General features: G+C 50.0%; 2 protein-coding genes across 4 annotated transcripts in view; one reads left to right on the top strand and one right to left on the bottom strand.

Annotated features, from left to right (window-relative positions):
- The window catches only part of ACAN (aggrecan), a 48,632-nt gene extending 30,051 nt beyond the window's left edge, over positions 1 to 18,581 (top strand). For 2 of the 3 annotated variants that reach the window (XM_062630649.1, XM_062630640.1), the window contains 6 exons: positions 252 to 3,818; positions 15,075 to 15,233; positions 15,744 to 15,826; positions 16,070 to 16,214; positions 16,735 to 16,917; positions 18,200 to 18,578. In XM_062630649.1, the coding sequence (XP_062486633.1) occupies positions 252 to 3,818; positions 15,075 to 15,233; positions 15,744 to 15,826; positions 16,070 to 16,214; positions 16,735 to 16,917; positions 18,200 to 18,288 (4,226 nt within the window). In that variant the 3' untranslated portion in view covers positions 18,289 to 18,578. Of the gene's footprint in view, positions 1 to 251; positions 3,819 to 12,314; positions 12,429 to 15,074; positions 15,234 to 15,743; positions 15,827 to 16,069; positions 16,215 to 16,734; positions 16,918 to 18,199 lie in introns of all 3 variants that reach the window. The other variant, XM_062630657.1, reaches the window with a different exon arrangement.
- A 909-nt stretch (positions 18,582 to 19,490) lies between these two features.
- On the bottom strand, positions 19,491 to 24,328 carry HAPLN3 (hyaluronan and proteoglycan link protein 3). The gene is made up of 5 exons (XM_062630744.1): positions 24,023 to 24,328; positions 22,349 to 22,508; positions 21,733 to 22,104; positions 20,471 to 20,773; positions 19,491 to 20,358 (listed from the first exon to the last, which is right to left on the bottom strand). Exons 1-5 carry the CDS (start codon positions 24,320 to 24,322, stop codon positions 20,078 to 20,080), a joined length of 1,416 nt encoding a protein of 471 aa, XP_062486728.1. The 5' UTR covers positions 24,323 to 24,328; the 3' UTR covers positions 19,491 to 20,077.

Here is a 24,328-nt window from a genome sequence, read left to right as displayed (position 1 = left end):
ATGTTATCTCCAAGGAAGCAGTAGCTTGGTTGTGGCACCTGAGAATTAGTGTGGCTGTTGCCAGCATCCTCAATGTTCATTAACAAATTTGAAGGGACCAAATTATTTCTGCAAGCACATGGGACTTTTTGCCTTTACCTCAAAGGTATCAGCATGGAGATAAGGTCAATCAGGAAATTAATAGCCTTTTTAGAACAGCTCAGTAAATAATCTTCCTATCTTCCTCTCTTTGTTTTCTCTTTCTGTTCCAGTGACCCCATCTGCTTTTCCTCCTGCTACCATAATACCAGAGGAAACAGCTACGGATGCTTCTGTCAGCGAAGTGTCAGGGGAGGTGACTGAGTCTGGAGAGCATCAAGTCAGTGGTGAATCTTCAGCATCTGGCTGGGTATCCGGAGTCCCGGATACAAGCGGAGAACCGTCTTCTGGAGTTTTTGGAGTTGGTGGAGAACACTCAGGGATTGGAGAAAGTGGATTACCATCAGTAGACCTGCATACCAGCGGCTTTCTACCTGAAGAAAGTGGGCTACCCTCAGGGGACCTGAGTGGTGTGACTTCTGGTACTGTTGACATCAGTGGCTTATCTTCTGCAGAGGAAGACGTATCAGTGTCTATTTCAAGGATACCAGAGATTAGTGGGATGCCATCTGGAGTGGAAAGCAGTGGGCTGCCTTTTGGATTTAGTGGAGAAACAGCTGGCACTGAACTAGTCAGTGGCATGTCATCTGGAGAAGAAAGCGGACTCGCCTCTGGTTTTCCTACTGTCTCTCTTGTGGATACCACATTGGTGGAAGTTGCAACAACAGCACCGGAGCGGCGAGAGGAGGGAAAAGGATCCATTGGAGTCAGCGGTGAAGGAGACCTCTCAGGGTTCCCGTCCGCTGAGTGGGACACAAGTGGCAGAGCCCAAGGGTTACCCCTGGGAGAAGAGCTCAGCGGGGAGCCCTCTGGAGGGCCTGAGCTCAGTGGGGAACCTTCTGGGGTACCTGAGCTCAGTGGGGAACCTTCTGGGGTACCTGAGCTCAGTGGGGAGCCCTCTGGAAGGTCTGAGCTCAGTGGGGAGCCTTCTGGGGTACCTGAGCTCAGTGGGGAGCCCTCTGGAGGGCTTGAGCTCAGTGGGTTGCCCTCAGGACTGGATATCAGTGGAGAACCATCTGGAACGCATGAGATCAGTGGTCTGGTGGACATAAGTGGCCTTCCTTCTGGTACTGATGGAAGCGGTGAGGCCTCAGGCATTACCTTTGTAGATGCCAGTTTGGAAGAAGTGACCACAGCCCCCTCAGTTACTGGAGCAGAAGCAAAAGAGATCTTGGAAATCAGTGGGTTGCCTTCAGGAGGTGAACATGCATCAGGCATGGCATCCGGGAGCTCAGACATCAGTGGGGAGCCTTCCGGGCACGTGGACTTTGGTGGGAGTGCTTCTGGAGTGTTCGAGATGAGCGGGCACCCAAGTGGAGTCATTGACAGCAGTGGAGAAGTCTCTGGAGTCGATGTCACCAGTGGGCTACTGTCGGGAGAGGGAAGTGGACTCACCTCTGGCTTTCCCACAGTCTCTCTTGTGGATACGACTTTGATAGAAGCTGTAACACAGACATCAGTTGCACAGGAGGTGGGAGAAGGGCCGTCTGGGGTAATAGAGATCAGTGGATTTTCCTCTGGAGACAGAGGACTCTCTGGAGAAGGGTCTGGAGCCGTGGAGACCAGTGGGTTTCCTTCAGGGACGGGAGACTTCAGCGGAGAGCTATCAGGGATTCCGTACATCACTGGAGACACTCCTGGAACCACAGATCTAAGTGGCCAATCTTCAGCAGTGACTGACGTTAGTGGGGAGGCCTCAGGGCTTCCAGAAGTCACTTTGGTCACTTCTGATCTAGAAGAAGTTGTGACAAGGCCAACAGTATCACAGGAGCTGGGTGGGGAAACAGCCGTCACATTTCCCTATGGTTTTGGGCCAAGTGGTGAGGCCTCTGCATCTGGTGAACTAAGTGGGGAAACATCCGCATTGCCAGAAAGTGGTGTAGAAACATCAACAGCTTATGAAATCAGTGGTGAGACACCTGCATTTCCTGAAACTGGTATAGAAACATCCACGACTCAAGAAATCAGTGGTGAAACATCTGCATTTCATGAAACTAGTGTAGAAACATCCACAGTTCACAAAATCAGTGGGGAGACGTCTGCCTTTCCTGAATTCAGCATAGAAACATCAACAATTCCAGAAGTCAGTGGGGAAACATCTGCATTTCCAGAAGTGTTCATAGAAACATCCACAAGTCAAGAAGCCAGGGGTGAAACATCTGGCTACCCTGAAATCGTCATAGAAACATCCACTGCTCCAGAAGTAAGTGGGGAAACCTCTGCGTTTCCTGAAAGCAGCACAGAAACATCCACAATACAAGAAATCAGTGGGGAAGCATCCGCACTTCCTGAGATTAGAATAGAAACATCCACAAGTCAAGACATCAGTGGGGAAACGTCTGCATTTCCTGAAATCAGAATAGAAACGTTTACAAGTCAAGAAGCCAGGGGTGAGACGTCTGCTTACCCCGAAATCAGCATAGAAACATCCACAGTCCATGAAACCAGTGGGGAAACATCTGCCTTTCCTGAAATCAGCATTCAAACCTCAACAGTCCATGAAATCAGTGGAGAAACGTCTGCCTTTCCTGAAATTACCATAGAAACTTCAACAGTCCATGAAATCAGTGGAGAAAGTTCTGCATTTCCTGAAATCAGAATAGAAACATCCACAAATCAAGAAGCCAGGGGTGAAACATCTGCCTCTCCTGAAATCAGTATAGAAACATCCACAGTCCATGAGACTAGTGGGGAATCATCTGCCTTTCCTGAAATCAGCATAGAAACATCAACAGTCCACGAAATCAGTGGGGAAACATCTGCATTTCCTGAAATCAGCATAGAGACTTCAACGATCCGTGATATTAGTGGGGAAACTTCTGCCTTTCCTGAAATTAGCATAGAAACTTCAGCAGTCCATGAAATCAGTGAAGAAACATCTGCCTTTCCTGAAATTAGAATAGAAACATCCACAAGTCAAGAAGCCCGAGGTGAAACGCCTGCATTTCCCGAGATCAGAATAGAAACTTCTACAGTCCATGAAATCAGTGGGGAAACATCTGCATTCCCTGGGATTAGCATAGAAACACCAACGAGTCAAGAAGCCAGGGGTGAAACATCTGCCTATCCTGAAATCATCATAGAAACATCCACAGTTCAAGAAGTAAGTGGGGAAACGTCTGCGTTTCCTGAAGTCAGAATAGAAACATCCACAAACCAAGAAGCCCGGGGTGAAACATCTGCATTTCCTGAGACCAGCATAGAAACATCTACAGTCCACGAAACCAGTGGGGAAACATCTGCATTTCCTGAAATCAGCAGGGAAACATCCACAGTCCATGAAACCAATGGAGAAGCATCTTCATTGCCTGCTGCTAACATCGATACAGTTGCTAACATAGACATAGCTGCCACATCTTTGGCCAGTAGTGAGCCCACTGGTGCTCCTGAGAAGGAAACTCCTGACACAACATCTGGATCTGTGACGCACTCAATTGCAGGGGAAGTCTCTGTCCCAGACATTGTAATTAGTACCAGCGCTCCAGATGTGGAACCAACACAAGGACCCAGGAACCTTGAAGAAGCTCAGCTCGAAATAGAGCCCTCCCCTCCCGCGGTGTCAGGACAAGAGACGGAGGCAGTAGTTGTTCTAGACAATCCCCATCTGCTGGCCACCGCTACTGCTGCCCTGCCTCAAGTCCCACAAGAAGCAATAGACACATTAGGACCCACTACAGAAGGTACTGTGTCTCCTCATATGGAAGGGAATGTGCTCGGGAAGGAAGGGAGGGAGGGGGCATAGCTGTTACTTTCCTTGCTTCTTCCACAGCAGCCAGCATTAACACGGAAGCAGGTTTGAGCAGAGCAGTACTGTGGTGGGAAGCCACGCACATGTGGAATTTTTCACGGGTTGTGTTCGTTGAATCATAGCATCATCTAGGTTGGAAAAGACCTTTAAGATCACCGAGTCCAACCTTCACCCCAGCACTGCCAAGTCCACCACTAAGCTATGTCCCATCTACACAGGTTTTAAATATCTCCAGGGATGGTGACTCCACCACTTCTCTGGCACCTGCCCAGAACATGATGGAGGCATCCTCTGCTTGTGCCCCCTGGGGTACCCAAGTCATCACATAAGTGATAGGGATGTAAGTGAGCTCTCCCCTCTTTCCTACTGGGTTTGAGAAAGAGTATTCTGTGAATGGTCATTGAGAGCCACTGTGACCAGGTCCCTGGGTGTAATACATCTGGGAAAGCACTGGGGCATTCACACCTCCTCTGAGTTTGCTCTAAGGCATCCTTATACTCCAGAGAAAACAACAATCTTTTTCCTTTTATGTGGAAAGGACATAAAGAGCAAAGACAGCTCCACCCACCAGAGAATTCCAACCTGGCTGTGGATGCAGCCAGGAAGTTGGATAAGATGGGCTGCAAGGCTCTGTCCTGTTTCGTTTCTCTTCGCATGATGTGTTGACTTGCTGCCTGTATCCCCAAGTGTTTCATAGTGCTTGATCCAGAGTGGGAGGCTGGCCATCAGCAACTTTGCATTGCCAAGGGGCAAGAGGCAAAGCAAGCCAGCTGGGGATAAAAACTTCTGCTCTAAGCATCATCTGCAATGTTTGCATTGAGCAAACTGCTCCGATCCCTTTGGCACAGGGCATGGCCACCCTCTGGTTTGTCTTAGGCTGCTCTCTGCAGCTAGAATGGGCTGAACGTGTAAGACGATGCTCAGGACATCGATACCTTTTGTCAGCTCCACTGACAAATGCCCTTCCTTCTACCCTGACCCTTTCTGGTATTTTAGTGTTGTCTTTGGTAGGATCCCTTGTTGCCAAGTATAAACAGACACAGTATTCAAATCTGAGCAACCATTTGTGGTGAAAACACGCTGTCAGCTTTCTGACAAGCAACCCCCAAGCAGTGTTCACAGGCTGTGGAGGCACTGGGATACTGCAATGAGAAGAAAACAAGATGGGATGTTGTTGTGCCTGCTGGTGGCTGCTTCTTGGTAGAAGAGGAGCCCTGCAACATCCCTGGCCACAGCTTGGTTTCACTCTGCTGCAATTAGGAGGCTGTTCTTGTGTTTCCTGTTTGAAAACCATCAGTGCTTGTGTTGTTGTATGAAGGTCTTACATATGCTCAGTTCCCAAGGGGTTACACCTTCATGTGGGACAGTTGCTTAAGCATGGTATAAAATGTACACGTAAAGAGATTTGTTCAGTTCCTTTTAACAAAAGTAATATTAATTCCACTCCCTTCCTCCATTTCCTCATGAACTGCTGCTTTTGGGTTAATTTACACCATTCAGCATGGGTAGCTCTGGACTCAGTAAGTGTCTGTAAATGCAGGGCTTTGTGCAGCTCAGTCTGGTTTCTAACATCATTTCCATCCCCAAAGTGTTCCAAATGAGTCACTACGTTTCTCTCTGCATTGCTTCTCTCCCTCTGAGAAAACAGGTAATCACAAACCTTTGTTCAGTCCTGCTCATAACACATTTGAGGTCCTGTCTGCCTCTGCTGAGCAGAGGATACTGCAGGAGCGGATGAGGGCAAGTCAACGGGGTCATTGCTGGACGCCTGGCACTGCATCCAGGGCTTGGCAGGGTGCTGTAGGATTTATGCACCTAAAAGCCTTCTTTCCACAACCAATGTGCTCCGCTTTTGGGCCATGCTCACTGCCACATCCAATCCTGGACATAAAAACAAGCCAGCAAAGGCAGGGTTGAGGAAAAAGAAGGAAACCAGCCAGTGAGGCTCAGCAAAAAAAAAAAAGCCCAACAAAAAAACGAGAAATATTGGCCCCAAAGTAGGGTTTTATTTCACTGCTTTTTCTTTTTATAAATTACCCACAAGGCGATTGCCAGATTCTTGGGAGCATTTGTTAGCCAACATTCTCGTGAAGTATTTGGAAAGAAAACCATGTGTTCGGCAGCTCATGTGTGAAGAAGCTTGAGAAATGTTCTGAAATTGGAACACTCTGTGTATTTGTAAGTGATGGGGATGATGATGTAGCAGCTGGGGTTTCTTAGCAGGTGACAGGGAGAGGTAAGTTTAACTGTAGGCTCTTTATATAAACTAGAGATGGGCTTGAGTACACGTGTGAGAATGGTGCTCCCCCTAGGGAAGATATTCTAGGGTAAAACATCTCTTTTTATTGGCAGGTTTCTTTACTACAGTGTCCCTGTAGGGTTAAATGCAGTCAGGGTCTGAAGGAAACTCATCCAGGTGGCAAGAAGTGTATTGGCCATGAACTGGCAAGGCCATTTCCAGAGAAATAGAGCAAAGTGATGACAAAAGAAGGACAAAAAAAAAAGGGGGAGAAAAATAATCACAGATTTCCTTTTTTGGGTCGTTACCCTTTTTACAGTGCTCTGGGGATTGTGAACATGGAAAGCCTACAAGGAAAAGAACCACAGGCTGGAGCCTGAAGTGCTATTTCTCATGTTGAGGCTGCCTTTCCACCTGAAGCCTCCCAGTTCTTGCAAAAGGATCAGTTCTAGTATCTGTGCCTTGTGCTGTGCTCAGAGTTTGAAGCGTGTAACAGATACCCATTAAGTGCAATTAATTTTAACTAGCATTGAAGCACTCATTCAGCTAGTGAGGAGCAGGAAGACGTGAGGCTGTTGTCCTCTTGTCCCATCATTGAAGGGTTCCAGTTAGATCTAGCAGTCTTTTTAGTGGGATGATTAAAGAAGAATGGTGTTTTTTGCTCTGCTGTAGCCTCTACTTTTAGAGAAAAGCCAGAAGCACAAGAAGACTGAAAATTAACACTTGGAGTGCCAGTATTTTTTTAGTATTTAACCAAATTGAAGGCTATGCATGCAGTTTGGTTCCCCCATGAGAACAGGAGCCCCACAAGCTTCAAGAATAGTCCATAGGCTTGGCTTCTCCATCCAGAGTTTTGCCAATTCAGCAGCTCTTTTTGCTGCTTGTAACATTGGAAGACAAATAATTATTAGTTGAAAAAAGCATGCTGGCGCTGCATTGGAAGGCTGTGGTTTGGAGCTCTCTGACCAGTCAATGCCTTAAAAACTTCACTCAAGTTAGGGGCAGAAGAGAAATGTGCTGAAATGGCAGCTACTTATGTTAAGTTTTGCTTGCCTCTGGTGAAACAAGCTCATGAGGTCTGCTGCCTATGGCCCTGATACAGCTAAAGATTAGAATCCAAATGAGGAAAGGTCTTGATGGGCTTTCCTCTTTCTTCATACCCTGGAAGTCTGAGGGATAGAGTTTTGTTGGTCCAGAGATCAACCCAGAAGGGAAGTCTTGAAAGCATTCACCTGATTCATAATGTCTCACCTACTATGATATGAGACATTATTGAATGGAATGAAGACTATGCTCCTAAGAAGGACATGGAGATAACAGTCCTGCTTGAGAGACAAGCAAAGCGCACACCACTTGTGGGTAACCAGATGATTTGATGGCACCTGGATGCACTATTTTGCATTAGAGGTTTATTAGCTTCATTAAACCCTCTCTCTGAAAGGTAACTGCAGTCCTGGACTGTGTTATGTACATTTCAGTTTACTTCCACACATAATATTTGAAGGCAGAGATGTCCAAATTTCCTGAGCTCTTCTTCTATGACAGTGTTGGATAAATTGAAGGTCCCAGCAGATCAACAGGTTCTCCTAGAAGTCTGCTATTCTCCAGGTGAATGTAACTTTAGAAGGCTGTAGGAGCACCTGCCCCTTCTGCTGCATGAAGGTTTTAGTTTAATTATTGTAGTTAATTATTTTAATGACTTAATTACTCATCATAATTCACACGCTGGCTGTGATATTCAATACTCCTCTTTTACATAAAATGAGAGAGAACTATTTCCCCCAACTCCTCTTATTCTTTTCTTGTTGGAGTCACCCTACAATTGCTCCAATGTTTTTCCTCACTGTCTGAGCTATCAGATCATCAATTCAAACTTCCCAGGAGCCTCTGAAAAGCAAATTTAGTTTGCACCTAGCTTTTTTTTCTTCCCAAAGATAATTACCTGTCTGGTTCCCGATTCCCTGTTTGGATAATTGCACTTACAAGGAAGCCTATAAAAAAGGGTGATGGGCACAACAGGGACTGTTTGACATCCTAAAAATGCCTTGCCTTTCTGTTTTACCTTTTTCTCTCTGCAGGGCAAAACTGAGTTTAAATCCTAGGGTATATTTCTAAACCAGTTACAGAGAGACTGCCATTTGTTCAGGGTTTGGGTGATAGCAATGGCATCCTCTCTGTTCACAAGCTGCTTCTCCTTCATAGATATTTTAAGTGCAAAGCTGACCTACTTTAATGGGTGTTCTTGCTCTCTTCCATGCAGGCTGCCATCAAGACAAATGCACAGACTGTATTGTTTTAAGAACTGTTAGCACTGTTCCTAGTATTGTCTTCTTAGCTTGGGATAAAGGATTTTCAAAGCATTTCCTTTTCACCACTGACGCTGCGTGTTCACTTTCGCTGCCATTTGCCCTCTGAGCAAAGCCAGGGCCAATCCATTTCTCTTGCATTTCTAAAGGATTTCTCTTTCCAATTTCCATGATCCAGTACAGCAGATTGTTTTCAAAGGCATTGGGAGAATACTTGTGTTAAGTTGCACAAAAAGGAAACAGTTTCTGACTAAATATAGTGTTGATCTGGCAATGTGAAAGAAATCTTAGACAGAAAATGGTGAAACAAGTTCAAAGTTTGCATTGTAACTGTGTAACTCTCCTTGCTTTTTCCAGCCAGCACTTTACATCTTCCAGGTGCAAGACCTGGGTTACAGTGAATATTTTAATTGTTTTATTAAAAAAAGAGAAAATATCCAAATATCTTGGGTCTTGTTAGCAGCAAAAAATAGCAACGGTTGTGACAATAGATTTGAATGATCTTTTGCAACTTCTGGGCGATATTAACTGTGGTACAAATTGTCTTCTAGAGAGCTGCTAGTTTTTCATTATCCTCAAGAAGTGAGTTAATAATATGTTTGAAATGAGCTTCCTATTCTTGCCACTGTAAGGCATTTTCTCCCCTGTCTCTGTTTTAGAGCTGCAGCTCTTGAAAGTGAGGGCTGCCTCTGTTCTGCACTCCATGCCACATCGCTTGTTCTTTGTTAGCACTGGGTAATAATAGCAGTTGTCTTGTCTGTTGATAAGCACTTGAAGGGCATCTCAAAGCAGTGCTGACTTTGAATGACTGCTCACCCAAGCAAATAAATAGCTCCCTTCTGCATAAGATCCTTGTGTGTCAAGGTACCTGGCAGCTGGTGCTGTGGACGTAGGGGCTTGCTCGATGCTGCGCAAAACACACTTAGTGTGCCGCAGGTTTGTTAGCTGGCTGAAGAGTTGTACAGTGGTTTACTAACCTCATCTGGCCCTAAGCAATGTGGTAGTAGACATGTAAATGGTTAAGAAGAAAATAGCCATGCATTGCATGATAGATGGGATTTATTTTGTTTTACTAGAGTTCTCACTTCCCATAAATCCTATGGCTTAGATGCGATATCCTAGAAACACCTAGAAACCAGCTTGCCAGGTTTTCCAGAGACAACAGAACTGTTGATTTTACTGTTTAGAACTTACTTCTCTAAAAGACCTCCAAGACCCGGATTTTCTGGGAGGATCAGAATCAGCAATGCTTCCTCCAGCCTGGCAGATACATTTGAGTTTCCTGATATCAGCTTGCTGAGGTGATCCTCCTGATGGAGGTTGGGTCACTGCCCCAACAGCCCGACAGGCAGAAGATGGGAGTTTGGTATATATGATCTTCATGTGTTTAAAACGTCTTCTCTCCAGCCATTTGCAGCCCACTTCTGGAAAGAAAACCTGTCTGTGTCTCACTTGTATTTGTTGTCTGTTTTTAACAACACTACCTACAAGTACGCACCCGTTATGTGCCATATATAAGAATATATATGCTTATATATGGAGAGATATATAACATATATATTACATGCACATATTTTTTGCAGTATATATAATATGTGCAATCATATTATATACAATATCTGTAAAGGGAAATTCTTTTCCAGCTGGCAATCTGGGGCAATGACTTTGCCTGAGACCAGGGATGGCAACTCACAGTGGGTCTGCTGCATCTCAGAAGAGATCCTGGACACAAAGATTTAGTCCACAGGGTTGAAGACAGTCGAAGACTCATTATTCCCTGCTAAACGTTCTGCTTTAGCTCTCATATGTGCTTTGTTCCACTTATACAGCATGCATTCCACTTCACGGAGCCTAGCAGACAAAGAGAGCCTTTCCTTACTTGTTCAGCTGGAGAACATTGGAATCAACATGAACTTCTGCTGCCACTGCTGTTGGAAAGCCCAAGAGGCCTCTGGAGTTGTAATCATCCCTCAGGATACCTCATTTTCCTTTATGCTCTCTATCATACAGGAACTCCAAGTGTGACTCACAAGCAATAGTCACATTTAGCTTCTCTATTCTACCAAGCCTGTGACCTCCATTTTGTTCTGGAAAGTCTCAAAGTATTTATTAGTGTCATAAAAACAGGAGATCTCTTCATATTGCAATGAACAAAGAAGTCCAGAACGCATTCATCAGTATTTAGAAGGGCAATCCAGAGGAAAAACTGCAAAACTGGAGTAAGATGTTCATCAGCCACTGGAGGAAAACCTGCATTGCTCTCAGCAATACAGCCTAGAACAAAGATGCCATTCTTCTTGCTCCAAAGCACAAAAGGATTTTCTCCATCACTTAGGCATGTTACAGAATATGTCAGCTTTTTGTTGTCATATCAGACATTGGCCACAAAGGGACTAGACAGTTACGTGGGGTATAACACACATCTGCTCCTGTATGTCTGAGGACACAGAGCAGCTGGGCCATGGCTCTGCAAGGAGACATCGGATCAAATATACCCCAACCAGAACACGAACACAGACCCTGGGGAGTTGCTGTTCTCCTCTGGCATTTCCATAGTCAGCATGTTTAGTGTCTCGGAATGTTTCCTCACTAACCCCTCTCATCCACAAGAAGAGCATGGAGTGTTAATTGGAACTCATAAAGCCTTTACGTTTCTTCTGAGTGTGAAAGAGAGAAATGTCTCGCATGAAGATCTAACCTGTCATCATTTAACCTACCCTGGGTGGATGTGCTCCCACTTTCTTCCTCAGTCTTCCTCCTTGTTTCTGAGCTGAATGCCTCTGAAATGTTTCCATTCTGAATGATTCTTCTTCTGATTCCAAAGCTCAATAAGTAGGATTAAGGTTCAGCTTGGAGAGAGAGTGGGAGAAGAGCTTTTACTTCCAGCACAAGCTAGATTTTACAATATATAGATACCAACTGGCTACCTGTGGCCTTCTTCAGAGCATCTATGCTCATAAGGATCTGCTAGGGAATGGAAGTGCTACCAGATGGTGTAATTTACTACCCAGGCTTTTGCTAATTAGCTAGTTGAGAAACATCGGAGAGCTGGGGGCCAAGCTCTTCATATACCAACATCTCTTTTCAATCTCCAGAAAAGCAAAAAGGATCTCAAGGGCTGTTCCATCTAGATTGGAAACTAAGGGTAGTTTCCTTCACCAAGATGGAATCTACAGCTAAAAGATGTACCAACTTCTTCCAGCCCCATCACAAGCAAGTAAGCACACAGCTGGGACAAGTCTGGAGAAAATGGTGCTGAGCTCCAGTACTCTTCAAGGAAGAGACACCTTAAGCTAGGCTTAAAATCCTCAAAGGGAAAAAGCTGAGGTTGTCTGAACCTGCTTCTTTTCTTCTCTGCACTTTCTTCATCTTCACTGAGAAGAGATTTCTTGCCCTGGAACTTCATCTAAATTACAGTCAGGAAGAAACTGATAGTGAGCATTGGCAACCAGGAAGGCCTTTAGGAGACAGAGATATATCTCAGGATGTTTCCATCACTTACGAGAATTCCACATTCTTCTTTGTAGACCCATAGCTGGTGGAGACACAGACAAAAGTTTGCATGTTCGATGCATCAGGCAGACAGCAGACAAGGAGGAGTTATCACAGCTGAGTGCTGTGTATTAGATTCATCTTGCTGAGTTTGTGCTATCTTCAGAGTGGTGTTCAACCGTCAAGTGACCGACAACCAATGTCTTCCTTGTAGGGTGGGCTGGGTCTCTTGCCTTCATTCTTCCAGCAGCAGCAGTATGTTTTAAAATAAGACCCTTGCAACTCCCAGGTTCCCCAAAACCGACTGATGTTCCTTCCTAAACAAGCAAGGAAGCAAGTTCTCCTGTTGGTGGAGTTGTCTGCCCTAATGGAAGCCCTTGATTTCTTGCAGACACTGATGAGTGCCACTCAAGCCCCTGTCTGAATGGAGCTACCTGCGTTGATGGCATCGACTCTTTCAAATGCTTATGCCTTCCCAGCTACGGAGGGGACCTGTGTGAGATCGGTACGGCCTTCCTGGCTTCAGCTAATCTTACTAACTGCCACATCACCTTCTTCCCCCAAAAAGGTGACCCCCAGTGCTCCCATCAGCCCTGCCCTCATCTCAGCAAGCTAACCACTAACAGCAGCTTAAAATACGCTAAGGAAAAGGCTTTCAGGCTTGTGTTTATGTATTTTGATTAGTTCATTCATCACAGCACCGTGTCCTCTAAGGTTCCTAAGCAGGAGCTTCTGGTGTCTTCTTCAGCTTTCTCTTTAAGTTTCTCTAGTGAAGCTCCATACAATGTTCATCACAGAAGTCGCTCTCTCTTTGAGCCAAGGGTCTTTCTGTTCATCTGTAACAGTAGGGAACATCCGTACATCTGAGTACATCTTCACTCCAGGCAAACTTTCTCTGCTGGACTGGAAATTTCATGGAAGGATGCTTCAACTGAGCCATGGAAAATGATTGCGTTTCTCGCTGTGAAGATTCAGCTGAGAGACGCCTCATTCACTCCAGGAATCTCCACCAATTTGACATTTTTGTCATCTCTTCAGCATGGCTTCCTGTGGCAAATCAGAGGGGAATGTGTAACTTTGAGAAAACACCAAGTGACCTCTTTTCCTATCAAAACTAGACCTACACTAATACTTCTGCTTGTTTCTACAGAGAAAGAAGAAGATTTGTGGGTTTTTTTCTTAAAGCTGGTAAAAGTCCAAACTTGCATCAGCTTAGCTGAGGGGAGGAAGCTCTCCTGTCTTGCTCAAACGTGAGAAATAAGGTAGCAGTGTCTTCACCTTGCCACAAGTAATGATAATATATATTGGATTTCCTTCTCCCCTTTCTCTTCATCTCTCTTTCTGCTTCCAATATGAGCATATGGAGTAAACCATAAGAAGGCAGCTCAGGGTGACTGGACCATCTGGGCAGGAACTGTGCTGCCTTAACATCTATTTCCTAATGCAGTCTAATTAGCCCCTGATTTACCTGTCCCTGCCACCTGCTGTTGAAGATCCCTGTAACCCAACAAGAGACTTTCCACCCTGCAGCTGCTTATAATCTCTTTTGGTCCGAGTCAGAATGAATTTCATCTTTTCTCTGACTTATGGGCTCATGATGCCTGTGGGCTCCAGCCTGGGAGGTGCAAGAGGAAGCCAGTGCCCTGAATTCAGTGGGGAATGTAAATCTTCATTGTTCCTATGAGGCAATCGTCCTTTCTGTTGGTGTCCATGAACAGTAGGACATCATAGTTGAGCTCTGCTACCTGTACATGCAGCAGACCTCATCACCATGGCAGTGTCCCTACCAGGGAACAAGTTTGTCATCATCCTTTTCCAAGATGATTGCCCTCATATTTCCTCATAAGTAACAGCTCTGTAGGAAAGAGTGGCCTCTCTCCTAGGAAATGTCCCACTGAAGTTCTGTGCCATGTGCTGTCCTATCCCCAGGCTGTGATGACAAGGCGTGTGGTGTTCAAGCTGCTGGAAAAGGCTTAAATCTCAAAAGACAGAGCGTGTTCTCTGCTCGCCTTGTGTAAGCAATCTGCCTGTAAGGACCAAGAATCCTTAGAGGTTCAGCTAGTTCCAGATAATCAATTTCATCTGTTGAAGAAGGCAGGAAATGTTTTTAGTGCCTCAACTAACTACAAACCCTTCCAACATCTAAGAAGCCTCTGCAGTCTCCAGCTGGAAGAACACCAGAAGGGTGGATTAGTCTGATAGAAGGTGACAAGTGCTTTGACCTAACAAGTTTAACAAAGAAGAAAGGAACTGAGTACAGAAAACCCTACTGGAAAGGCAAAGAAGTGTGAGGACTCATTAAAGGCTTCCATTCCAAGAATGACAAGTGCCTGAGGGATGGTAAATTGGGCATCTGAAAGGCTGAGGTTAAATAGATTTCATTTCCTTCAGCCATATGGAGTATGTGTAGTGTTTTGCATTGACTGGGAGCCTTTTCTGGTGGTTTCCCCCTTTGCCTTTGCTTTCCCCAACTTGTTTTCCCTTATTTTCCCTAATTAATGGATTCAACTCTTTAGTGTTTCTTAGATGGTAAGAGGTGTCCTGAACTTTCTACACTTTAGCAGCTTCCAAGCTTTTTCCTTGAGATTTCATTTTCCACCATGGTAAGTTCCTGGATCCTTTTTTCTCCTCTCTTGGTAGGCTTGCTTCTCCTCCAGAGCCACAGAACAACACTAAGCAATGCAACCACCCAAACCTGGGCTCTCCTCCCCTCTTTCATTTTCAATACATACATATTGATTCTGGGCATCTGGACTCAGGTTTTGGAGTCTTTCCAAAGCAAGAAAACTCTGTACAAGTGGAAGTGAAAGATTCCTGCTTTGTCAGTTCCTCAAAACCAGGGTCCAGGAACATGATACAGGGATTGAATTGCTCAGGAATAAGTTTGTATCATTCAATTTTTCTAGTAGCGCTGGTCACATTACTGCACACATTGGGTCTTCAGCACAGGCTCCCCTCTCTGTGTCTGCTTTGGATGCCTTCTGGTAATTTTCCCTAAGATTTCCCACAGGCAACAGTGTCAGGGTTTGTTTTTTAGTGGAAGCAACCGTGTGTTGTCCCATGCCATGAGAGCACGAACTGCTAAGAGGTGAGTTGGAAGGCTTCCAGACCATGCACCAACTCCTTTTCATCCCTCCTTTGTGTGTTTCAGACCAGGAAAACTGTGAGGAAGGCTGGACCAAGTTCCAAGGCCACTGCTATAGGCACTTTGAAGACAGGGAGACTTGGATGGATGCAGAGGCCAGATGCCGACAACATCAAGCCCACCTGAGCAGTATCATCACCCCAGAGGAGCAAGAGTTTGTAAACAGTGAGTGCTGAAGGCAGCCTGAGACTGGGCATGGGTCTGTCCATTGAACTCTATGGAGTCTATGGACAGATTTAGCCAAAATGACATAAACCTCACAATTTCCCTCACTGGTGCTCAGATATTTCCTCACCCTTAAGTGGAAGAGGAAGAGCCATCCAGCTCATTTCACGGGGGTGGAATAGATGACCTTTGAAGGTCCCTTCCAACCCAAACTATGAGTCTATGAGCCGTGAGACAGGAAAGAGCCCTTTCTCAGCTAGGACAGAACTTTACTTTCACCACATTGCTGATGTGGCTTGTTCACAACACGTTCCCTTGATGCAACAAGCTCAGTGACCAATGCTAGTGTAGATGGATCTGTGCTCATGGGACACTGAAAGAGGAGATGGACAAGCATGATACTGGGGGTGGGGGGAAAGGGACATCGGAGAGAGCTGAGATAAAGAAACACTTCCAACGAGGTACATGGGAACCACGACCCACTCTTCTTTCTCCCTTTATCTCTTCTAGGCCATGCACAGGACTACCAGTGGATTGGCCTCAGTGACAGAGCTGTGGAGAATGATTTCCGCTGGTCCGATGGGCACTCCCTGGTAAGCCTGAATCCCACGGGACATTCAGTGGGGGGAAGAGGTTCCCCTTGGGTGGAAAAAGTCCCATGAGTTATGTGCTGAGTGCTTGGGTTGGGCACTGAAAGGTGGAGGCAGCTCTAAACTTTGTAGAGCTCATGGTCACCATCGCAATAGATACAACCACTGTAGTAGCAACTGGTGAGGCAGCAACAAGGATGGAGGAGCGAATAGGAGATGAGGGCTCAACCTTTCCTCTCCCTGCAGCAATTTGAGAACTGGAGGCCCAACCAACCCGATAACTTCTTTGCGGCGGGTGAGGACTGCGTGGTGATGATCTGGCACGAGCAAGGCGAATGGAACGATGTTCCCTGCAACTATCACCTCCCTTTCACCTGCAAGAAAGGAACAGGTCAGCACCCCATGTCGTGCCAGCAAACATAGGGAGCTCGGGCAGTGGCTGCAGGGCTGGAGTGGAGCTCCCTGTGCACATGAACATGGCTTTTGTCACTGTAAAGGGTGGTCGAAAAGGTGGAAGGAATTAATAGAAGTTGAAGATTTTCCCAAGGTCTTGAAAACAAGTAAGATGAGCCATTAAGGTTGAGGTTTCACATCCCCAGACACCAAAACCCTGGCTGCAGCATCACTCCTGCACACCAGCTCCATGCTCTCCCGTGGAAGCAAGTGGCTGTTGTGATGCCTGCCTTCCCTGAATAGAACTCTGAGGCAGAAAGCTGCTTAATCCCAAGCCCCATCACAGAATTTCCATATCCCCTATTGCTAAATTTTGTGGGTCAGGGCAATCTCAGGAGGATTTAAGGTTTTATGTGTGGGAGAAGAGGAGCATCAAGGCTGTGTGTGCGGGGTGTGAGCTGCCCGCTCAGCGAGGCAGGACTCTTCCAGCTCTCCATGTCTCTGCCCATCTCCTGCAGTGGCCTGTGGGGACCCCCCTATGGTGGAGAACGCCAGGACCTTTGGTCGGAAGAAGGACCGCTATGAAATCAACTCCATGGTGCGATACCAGTGCGACCAAGGCTACATCCAGCGCCACGTGCCCACGATCCGGTGCCAGCCCAACGGGCAGTGGGAGGAGCCGCGGATATCCTGCATAAACCGTATGTAAAGGTTCCTTTACCTTCAGGTTAGGGCTGATCCATCCCTGCAGCTGGGAATGAAGGGGGCATCATCTTAGGGTGCGGGTGAGCTCTGGGCAGAAGGGGACATCATGGTCCCCATGACTTGTTGAAAGATCCCCTGTGATGGGGCAATGGGACTTGGCATCTTCAGGGCAGGTGTGGGCCACAGGAGGGACAGCCTGGGGAATTCATGGGTGCTCCTCCACTAGACAGGGCAGAGGCAGCTCCAGAGCCAGGAAAGGGCAACAAGGAGCTCACCAAGGGCCCAAGCTGATGAAAGAAAGGAAAGTAGTAGAAATGGCTTCTGAAAGGGTGAGTTTTGGCACTACCTGCATTAGCAGAGAGAGTTAGGAGGAGAGACCTGTAGTCTCCTATGGTCCCTTCAAGCCCTGGGAGTAGACAGGAGCCCTGCAGCAGAGCTAAGCCAAGGGACAGGGCTGGGTTCTTGACCCTTCTCCTGTCAGGGCTCCAGCTGACAGCAGCCAGCCCTCTCCCACTGGTGTCCCAGCCCATTCCCAGGCCTGCCTACACCCCTGTCCCATCCTTTTTCCTCTGCAGCTTCCCAGTAATCTCATCGGCCTCAGCCAAATCACATCTGTCCAGTGGCCTCCTCTCCAGGTTCTGGTCTGGCTGGGCAATTCCAGCTAAAGCAATGCTCCCATAGCCAGGGAGAGTCTGTATGGGCTTAAGGGACAAACCTCCGCCCTAGGGAGGAGATGGAAGGAGGAGGGATGGAGATGTCTCAGGGCAGCCCATAGTGCAGATGAAGCAGCTGATTCCCTTGGCTCTGCTGCAGACCCAGAGAGCTGCAGGCTGCTCCTGGCACGGATCACCAGCAATCAAGACAGCCAGGCAGTTCCAAACCAGCTTTTGCTGCTTCCATCAATCCTGAAATTATCACACTGGAGTAGTGCCAGATTTAAGGAAAATTGGCAGCAGAAATCAGGCAGAGACCTTGCTCCTGCCCGCCAGACAGGGCTGCTTCCCCTCCTGTGCCCTGAGTACATCCCACTGCTGAGGGATACTTCCTTCCCTGTCCTACAGGACTGGGGAGGGACCGGTATTGCAGCAGGTGAGATGGGGAAGCAGTCCTCATGCCCACCCTATTAGCAGAGCTAAGGGATGGGACAAGCACCCGCAGAGAGGATGCTGCTACCCAGTGCTGCCTGTGTTTGCCCAGGGCAGCCAGCGTGGGATGAGCAGCACCTCTATCCCACCTCCTGCTTACAAGGTGCCTTTTCTTCTCCTTCCTCTTCCTCAGCCTCCAACTACCAGCGCAGGCTATACAAAAGGAGCCCTAGGAGCCAGTCGAGACCCAGCGGCAGAGCCGTGCACAGACCCACCCATTAGAGCGGGGCCAGAGAGAGACACCGAAAGTGAGAAACAGAGATTTTTAACGGAACACTTCTATTAACAGAGTCGATTTCTCTTCTTCTTCTTCTTGTTGCTTTTTTTGTTGTTGTCATATAAGGAAAAACAAAAATTATATTAAAGACAAACCCACCTTTGTGTATATATATAAAAAACAATAATTAATGCGTTTTTTCCAAGCACCAAAGCAAAGCAAATTAGATCTCAGCATTTTTACTAACTGTCCGGTTCCAATTATCTTCGTGCCTTCGGGGACAGGGAGGGGGGTGGGTTTGCAGAGGGCAGGGGGTTAAGTTAAATAATAAAGATGAATATTTTGTCCTGATTTTATCCCCGAACAATGTAATTATTTCTGTTATTTAATCTCCGGGGTGAGCAGCACCTTTTTGGGGTTTTATTTTATTATTATTATTGTTTCTTTTCCAGAATCCTCCTACTGCTGCAGCACATCAGGGCTGGGGGGGGAGGGCCAGGGGGCTGTGGTGGAAGGAGCTATAGGAGGAGGGGAGGCGAGGGGATGCTGAGACCCGGGAGCCGGGGGCTGCAGCCCCTCTCTGCTTCCCTGCCACCCCCCCCGTCCTGGGACAACGTGCTCTTTCCAGGGGACCGTGCGGGGCACCAGCGTTCCCTGCACCTATTTATATTTTTGAACATATCCTATTTTGAAAGAATGATAAATAATAAAGAGAGTGAAATCGGAGCAGGCGCTCTGTCAGTGTTGTTTTTTAATGTGTGGGGCAGGGGTCTCCCATGGCAAAGCAGCGAGGAAGGAATGGGAGTCCAGACTGGGTGCTCCAAATGGGACCAGCTCAGCGCCAGCCAGCACCCAAGGGTTCAGCCCTGGGGACAATGGAGGTAGGAGGAAGAGTCCTAAGCCCCAGCTGAAGAAGAACCCTGGGGTAGAACATCACCCCCTTATTCAGGTCTCATCCTAGGAGCGGTTAACCCACAGACCTAAAACCCATCACCAGCAGGAACTGCTTCACCCTCCAGCTTTCAGTCCTCATACCCATAGGGTGAATTAACACCCATTAATGAGGGAGCACAAGGCCCTTGCAAGAGCTCAGGTGGGCGCGGGGCTGAGCAAGCGGTGATGAGATGATGTTCAGCCAGGAATCTCCACATCCTTTTTGTGGCAGACCCCTCTCTTTTGCTGGGGCAGAGATGGGGACGCAGCCACATCGCTCCAGGGATTTCTCCATGGGTTTATTAGAAGAGGTCCAGGAAAATACACATTTTCATAACCAAATGCTTTGAAGAAGAAGGCACCAGAGTTCAAGTGGAGTCCAGGCGAGGGGTGCATGGAGATAAGGCACTGGCACTCCCACAGGAACAGGCACAATGGCATCCTTCAGTAGGACAGGGCCGGGTTTGGGATGCAACAGAGACACCCACTCTCTGCCTCCGGTCCGTTCCAGCCTCTCCTCCCTCCCACGCCATGAGTTCAGGGGCAGGACCAGCCTGGAAGGGCAGGATGAGCCTGGAAGGGCAGGCAGGTGCTGGTGACATCCTACCACGCAGGAAGGGGCCACCACCCATAGGGTGGCAGGGGCCCATGGGGACCATCAAGGACAGCCCTGCGCTGCCCCAGCTGCTGAGCAGGACGTGGAAGATATAAAGGAAGTAAAAATAAACCAAAAAGAAGCCTCCCATCCCACCCCCACCCCGCTCCCCCTCAGTCACCCCAAAAACAGCCTTGGGCAATGCCCAACACTGGGCACCATCAGGCTGGAAACATCCTCTGGACAAGAAGGAGCCCTCCCTTTCCTTATCTCTCTTTGTAGCAGAAGACCCCAAACCTGCCCTTGCTGGGGAAGCCGAAGCTGCGGACACCAGGCTCCGGAGGGCCACAGTTGGCGCGGGGCTTGGCAATGGGGTAGCGGACGCTGCCATCTGCAAGCCAGCCGGCATCGCAGCGGTCCAGCCCCAGGAACTTCCAGGCAGAGTAGAGCTGTCCCACCCGGGCAATCTCAGCCCCTGCATCCTGGCAGCTCTGCTTGGCTTCCTCCAGCGTCATCCCAGCCGTGTGGTCCAGGTAGAAAACTTCTCCTAGGAGAGAGAAGGGAGCATCAGTGCTGAGCATCATCCGGAGCATCCCCACACAGAGCATCCCACCCCAGGCTGAGCCCTAAGGGTACAAGATCCCTGGCCCAGCACCTACCTCTGAGTGTGGAGGAGAAGCAGAAGGCATCAAAGCGGTGCAGGTGCCGGTGGCGTGGGCCATAGCTGCGGATGCCTGGGGCGAGCTGCAGCCCGCCACAGGGCTTGCGGGGCAGGCGGATGGGGTACTGCACGGTGCCATCGGCCAGCCAGCCTGCATTGCACCAATCCAGCCCCTCGCTCCAGGCCTGGAAGAGCTGGTTGAAGGTGGCGAGGATGGCGCCTTGCTCCTGGCACACTCGCTCAGCTTCGTGGAAGTTGAGCCTGTACTGCCCATGGGGAGGCTGGTAGGGGAACACGATGCCTGGGGAGGGACAGGGCACTCAGCCGGCTTCCATGGGTAGCCCCCGTGCGTCCCCAGCCCATCCCAAATTCAGGCTCTGGGACAGGGACCACTCCAAGGCTCAGGCATGCAGGGATGGGGATGCTGCAGGGATGCAGGCACTAGCGGCGAGTTGCCAGCGACATCTGGTGGCACAGGGACACAGGGACCTGGGGACACATGGACCACCTTCACGGGGATGGCACCTGCACATACAGGGATGCATAGCCTACGATAGCAGGGATGCAGGGACCACCACCACAGGGTCATAGGGACCACAGTCCTGGGGACACATAGGCCGGGGTCCCAGGGGGCGCATGGACCACCCCTGTGGGGATGGGGAGATCATCATCACAGGTATGTGCAGGCTTACAGGAACATGGACACAAGGACCAGCATCATGGGGATGCATGGGCCACAATCCCAGGGACACATGGCCCACCAGCATGGGATGGATGTACAATAGGAACATGTGCACCACCACGGACCACAGCCACGGGGGCTGGTGGGGACAAGGGGATGGGCAGGGGGACAGCAATAGGGACATTTCCACAGCTCTCAGCTTGGCAGTGGAGCCGGGCCTGAATCAGATCCCTCGTTCCAAGTGAAGGAAAAGGGGTTGGTCCAGTCACCAAGGTGCATCCCAATGCAGGGGACATCCAGAGCTGGGAGGCGAGGGGCAGCTGCACATGATGCAGCACAGCAGGAAGATGGGTGGTAAAGGCAGGAAACACTGCAGCCATGGGGGCACCCCCAACTCCAACTCCTCAGTAGCATCCCCAGCATCCTGCTCTGGGCTCCACTCACTGTCAGACAGCTCCAAGCCACCACCCCATCACACCAAGCCTCCCAGTCCCCCACCCACCAAAGAGGGGTGCCATGGGCAGGCCAGGCTCCCTGGCTTGGCACAGGGGGTCCTGCAGTCCCCATTGTGCCCGCACCTTGCAGCCGGAGGTCCACCACTTCGCTTTCATCCTCCAGCCCATCGATGACCTCGCAGCGGTATTTGCCATCATCCTGCAGGCGCACATCGCTGACCACCAGCGAGGCCTCGCGCCGGCCACCCTGGCGGAGGTGAGCGCGGCCACGGAAGTCCCCAAAGGCCACGTAGGTCTTGCCAATGGCCACCAGCACGTCCTGCTCCTTGGTGTAGTCGTCCCGTAGCTTGGACCACTTGATGCGGATCTTGCGCTTGGACTCCAGGTCGGGCTCATAGCGGTAGTGGCAGGGCAGGGTGACGTTGCCACCATTGAAGCTGTAGACGGGGTCCTTGGGAGTCTCCACCAAGAGTCTGGCTCCATTGAAGTAAACCACTGGGGATAGAGAGGGAAGGCATGATGGGCAGGTCATGAGCATCCCCAAATCTCCTTCCAGCCACTTCTTCAACCTAAGCATCCCATGAGCATTCCCCGAGCACCTCTGGAGCATCCCTGCCTGCTCCTCTGGGCCCCACATCCCCCCAGTGAGATGGGACCCAGCCCCATCCAGAGAAAGGGGGACACTTCAGCCCCTTCCACCAACCCACCAGGCCCCCTTTCCTGCCCATCCCTGATGTACCTTTCTCCTGCCCGTTGCCCTTGTCGTTCATGATGTGGTTGTAGTAGAAGCCGTTGTAGAAGGGGTGGTGGGAGCCGCTGGCCAGGCACAGCAGGGCAGCCTTCAGGAGCAGTGGGAGCAGCAGCATGGCTGAGGAGCGAGGCCAGACCCTGAGCCTGGGCTGTGGAGGGGGAAAGGGCTGTGATAACACCCCACAATAACCAGGAGTGCTCCGAGCTGCCTGGCACATAGCTCTGGGCTGCACCCATCGCAGGGATGCAAGGAGAGGGGTGGGAAGAACCAGCAGAACAGCTTCAGGGGAGGGTACAGGCAACCTGAGCCATGGCCCCAGACCTGCCCCACAACTCCCAGTCCCCTCCATCCCCATCCTCCTGCGTGGATCTCACCATGCACCACTGCACTCAACACTGCCGCCCGCTGGGGCTTGAGGAGCACCTGACCCAGAGGGGAAAACCGAGACCAAGCAGGGATCAGTGCATCCAGGAGAAACGAGATCCCGGGATGTCCTTTGAACTGGGAGTACCGGGAAAACATCACGTATGGGATGTGGGGGGAGAGAAATGGCCAAGCCCCGCGGTAAGCTCAGTTTACAGAGGCAACCGAGCGTGCAACCCAGCGAGGAGGGGAGGAGAGAGCTCGGGGCTGCCCCAGCACTGGACAGAGCCGGGGGGCACCCACCCAGCATGGCTGAGGACCCCGTGCTCTGACCCTGGGCTGCTATTTCACACCACAGACACGGCTGGCACCATCCCTGTGCAACACGTTTCCCTCCCAGACCACATCCCCTGAGTGCAGGGAAGCCCGGCTGCCCCATAGCACCGGAGACCCGTGCTGCCCGAGTTCTGGGCGCCCCGCATGGGGCTCACCCAGGGCAGATCACAGCGGTATTTGCCGGCTTGCGAGCTCTCCCGGAGCCGGCAGAGGGGGCCCGGCACCCGGCAAGGCTCCGGCAGCCCCCTTCCAAAGTGGGGAGGGGTCTGGCACAGCTGCCCCTGCTTAGGCAAGGTCTATGGGTGCCTGCAAAGGTGCCCCGGGCCAGGGCGCTGTAGGAGTGAGGATGCTCCGCCCGATATGGGGTACAGAGGTGGTCTCTGGGGACCAGGGCATGAACCGGCTGCTGTTGCCATCATGGGTTGCTCGCTCCTGGTCTACCCTCCATGGCTGGTGCTACTGCTCACCCGCCTGTGGGGTGCAGCCACCCGATAGGGTGTGCAGAGACAGTGCTGCAGGGCACAGGGTGCACCCACACCACAGACACCGCACCCAGCGGAGCCCAGCGGCAGCACTGCATGGCACTGCACGGCACTGCACGGCACTGCAGCCCAGCAGGCATGAACCACGTGCTGCCCACATGAGGCATGGTGGGCTCGAAGCACCCACAGCTTCACACCTCTGTCTGGGGGCACCAGCACCGGTCCCCCTGTGCCCCCCATACCCAGACACACACACACACACCCCAGAGCCCAGTGCTGAGGTGACACACCGGGAAGGCGGTGTCCTCAGCTCCAATGGCACTGAGCATCGTGCTACAGCACCCACCACAGGATGCCTGGCACCTTCCGTGGTGATGCGCAGCACCCTCCATAGCGATGCTACCCCTTCCCTGCCAAGCAGGGTGCCCACCACGCCATGGTGCCAGCCCTTCCCACCACCCCGGGGCTAAATCCTACTCACTGCTGGTTGCGGGCAGGCTTCGGGCAGGCGTGCAGGCAGGCTGCAGGCAGATGCACTGTTTAGGGCTCTCGCAGGGCTGAGAGGAAGCAGCTCCAGGGCCTGCCTCTTAAAGGGAAACACACGCCTTTCCCAACCCCCTGATCGCAGCCCGGAGCTGGGATGGGTACCCCCGGCCCCCCGCCATGCGCCTGTATGATGCTGACTGTACCCTGCCCGCACACCTCTTCCGTGATGTACCTGCTGCCCGCATTGCCTGCTTGGGGAGAAGAGCAAGGATGCCCCATTGGGGCTAGTGGGCATGTGGCG

Source organism: Pezoporus occidentalis, unplaced genomic scaffold (genome assembly GCF_034315485.1).
Source record: "Pezoporus occidentalis ecotype Australia unplaced genomic scaffold, CSIRO_AGI_Poc_V1 ctg11, whole genome shotgun sequence".
NCBI lineage: Eukaryota > Metazoa > Chordata > Aves > Psittaciformes > Psittacidae > Pezoporus > Pezoporus occidentalis.
This window is presented reverse-complemented; position numbering and strand designations above follow the sequence as displayed.

Excerpts from the sequence above, each read along its gene's own strand:
- HAPLN3 (XM_062630744.1), bottom strand. The coding sequence starts at position 24,322 with ATGCCCACTAGCCCCAATGGGGCATCCTTGCTCTTCTCCCCAAGCAGG. Across the intron at positions 22,509-24,022 it reads AAGCCTGCCCGCAACCAGCA|CCCAGGCTCAGGGTCTGGCC; the intron begins GTGAGTAGGATT and ends CCCCCTCCACAG. Across the intron at positions 20,359-20,470 it reads CTTCTCCTCCACACTCAGAG|GAGAAGTTTTCTACCTGGAC; the intron begins GTAGGTGCTGGG and ends TCTCTCTCCTAG.